Raw genomic sequence first — 2,641 nt, 5'->3', positions numbered from 1 at the left:
AGTGTATATACATATCCCTTCACCTTAGGCCCCTTAGAACCCATCATAGTGGAGTTCTGCCGGCGGTACGAGGTGACCTTAGGTCAGATCCACCCCTCGATGTGGCGGATCGTATATCTCTTTCGGGTTTTTATCGAGAGAGTCGAGGGCGATTTTCCCTTTACCCTCGACCATCTTCTTCGATTGTACAGCCCTCGAATAGTTTCGAGGGGGATTAAGTAAAACTGGCCCGCCGGGCTAGCAAACCCCCATTCTCCAGCATCGATGAAGACAAAGATCGAGGCTGGATGAGCAGGTTTGTCCGGATCAGGACGTCCGACCTGATTCCGGCTGATTGCATGCCATTTCCGGAGAGGTGGAACCTCAAACGTAAGTATTTTCTCACTGTTCACCTTTTAGAGTGTGTTTTCCTCAACTTCTCCCTTTTCTTGTGCAGCGGTGACCCAAACTCCAGCTGCCATCAAGGATCTGGCCGGCTGGGTAAACAAGATAGTGGCCCAGCGGCCATATTCGGAGCGAAACTGGAAGGAAATCTCCAAAGGTCGGTGGGAGGCGAAAAACCATGGTAAGCCTTCTTTTTGACCGGTAGCGCACCAAGTTAACGCATTTTTTCTTGTATATCGGGAATGCATCATAACCCTCGTGTTTTGCAGGCATGCCCAAGGACGCGGAGATGAGGTCTTCAATACTATGCCCCCTTCCGGTTCCGGGAGAAAATAAAAGGCCCGGGGAGTCCGGTACGGACGAGCCCCAAAGGAAGATTAAGCGGACAAAAAGGGCCGCCCGCAAACTAAAAAGCCAAATCGTCTTGTCCTCCGAGGAGGAGGACGACAAAGAGGATGACGATGAGGAGCAGCCGGAGCTCGTCCGCCATCGATCCATTCGACCGGACCCTGAGCCGGTGGTCGATCCAGCTGAGGCTCCTCCCGAGGACGTGAGGGTTGAGGATGCTAGTGAACCCTCGGCCCCTGCGCCGGCGTCCCCGGGTACCGGTCACCCGGTTACGTCCCCCCCGTCTTCCTCGACTTGGGGGCAGCTGCCGGACGACATCCCGATGATGGGAGGTAGCTTCGAGACCTTTTTTGATGGGGTACCCTCCGCCAACACTTTCGGGCTCGAAACTCCCCCGGAAAGACCCTCAGGCCGAATACGAAGGTCGGGACGTTCCGGCCGTCGACAAGCTTGTCGATAGGTTTCCAGCTCCGAGCCTGGACCCGGACTGTAACAGGATAGTAACTTTTGCTATCCCCAAAGACGTCCGGGCTCTGGGGCCCCCGGTCGGGGTCGCAAGCTATCTTCATCACCTGATGACGGAGGAAGACCGGGCTGCAACCGAGGCTGTAGATTGGACATGCCTTTTCAACGAAGCCCAACAGGCGCAGCTCAAGGTACTTGCTTCTTCCTTTATTTCTAACATTTTTGCCTTGTGATTCAGTACTGACTCTTTAGACTTTTTCTTTGCAGGCATCGGTGCTATATCACTCGATGTTCCTCCGGATCAAGGACAAAATGGAGACGGAGCGAGAGGGGCACCGGGTCCTTGAAGAAAAGCTGCTAGAAAGTCGGACCGGATTGGACCTTTTGAACAAAGAGCACGCGTCCTGTGCTATCCGGCTGGAGGAAGCGAAGAAAGAGCTTGGTTATAAGCTAAGGGGGGTGCAAGCCGAGCTTAATCGGGTTAAGGCCGAGCTTGACGAGAGCAGAGCCGAACTTGATGAGAACAAAGCCGAACTGGAAGCTCGGGTGCAACAGTTGGAGTCGGAGAAGACTTCCCTTCGGAAAGAGGTTGCGGACTTGACGTTGGCCAATGAGGCTCGCGTCCTTGAAATTGAGCTATGGACCAATCGATTTCAGGAAGCTGAGGCTAAAGTTTCCCAAGCCAAGGAGACTGCCAACGATCTGGTGGCCCAATATAGGGCCGATGCTGATGCGGCCAACCAGCAGTCAAGAATGTTAGCCGAATATGCGAAGTGTCAGGCCCGGCTTGAAGTTCTTACCGAACTCCAACGTCGCGGTTTCGATCTTGCATCGGACGTCACCAAAGCCGCCGAAGCTGAGGACGCTTCGAGAAGGGCGACGTTCCCCGAAGAATTCGAGGATGGCTCTGATTGACTCCGGGAATAGGCTAGGCTTTGTTTTGTTTTCCCCTCTTATGTAATTGCTCCGGTAGCGAGCTTTTTATGAAACATTGCCCTCTGCCATCTATTGCTCCTTTTTCAATCTTGTTATTACTTTGCCTTTTATCTTTTTGGAACGATGGTAGTCCTTTATGTTTTTCGAAGTAGTCTCCGAGTGAATGTATTCGAACTCAGGTGAACTTCGACCTTTGGGTTTTCTCAAGGCAGTCCCCGAGTGAGTTGATTCGAGCTCGGGTGAAGTCCAACCCTTAGGTTTCTTCGAAGCAGTCCCCGAGTGAGTGGGTTCGAACTCGGGCACAATTTGACCTTCAGGTTTTGTATCGATTTTACGCCTTTTTCTTAAGGTCTTACAAATTCGAGTATACTTCGCCATTTAGTGAAGTCGATGATGAGGTCCGGTATTTTGTAGATTTTATGAATTTGGACCCGCCTTCTCGAGGACTTACGGTTAAAATAATGCCTTATCGAGGCCTTACGAATTTCGAACTTACCTTTGAGGTCTT

General features: G+C 52.0%; 1 protein-coding gene across 1 annotated transcript; it reads left to right on the top strand.

Moving 5' to 3' along the window:
* Positions 1-673: 673 nt before the first annotated feature.
* On the top strand, positions 674-1,068 carry LOC109222216. The gene is made up of 2 exons (XM_019386590.1): positions 674-986; positions 1,037-1,068. Exons 1-2 carry the CDS (start codon positions 674-676, stop codon positions 1,066-1,068), a joined length of 345 nt encoding a protein of 114 aa, XP_019242135.1.
* The last annotated feature ends 1,573 nt before the right edge of the window (positions 1,069-2,641 follow it).

The sequence above is a fragment of the Nicotiana attenuata genome, unplaced genomic scaffold, assembly GCF_001879085.1.
Source record: "Nicotiana attenuata strain UT unplaced genomic scaffold, NIATTr2, whole genome shotgun sequence".
NCBI classification, from domain to species: Eukaryota; Viridiplantae; Streptophyta; class Magnoliopsida; order Solanales; family Solanaceae; genus Nicotiana; species Nicotiana attenuata.
This window is presented reverse-complemented; position numbering and strand designations above follow the sequence as displayed.

Bases quoted from the DNA above. Each gene is read 5' to 3' on its own strand.
- LOC109222216 (XM_019386590.1), top strand. From the start codon at position 674: ATGAGGTCTTCAATACTATGCCCCCTTCCGGTTCCGGGAGAAAATAAA. The intron at 987-1,036 runs GTACCGGTCACC...ACTTGGGGGCAG, and splicing joins CCCTGCGCCGGCGTCCCCGG to CTGCCGGACGACATCCCGAT.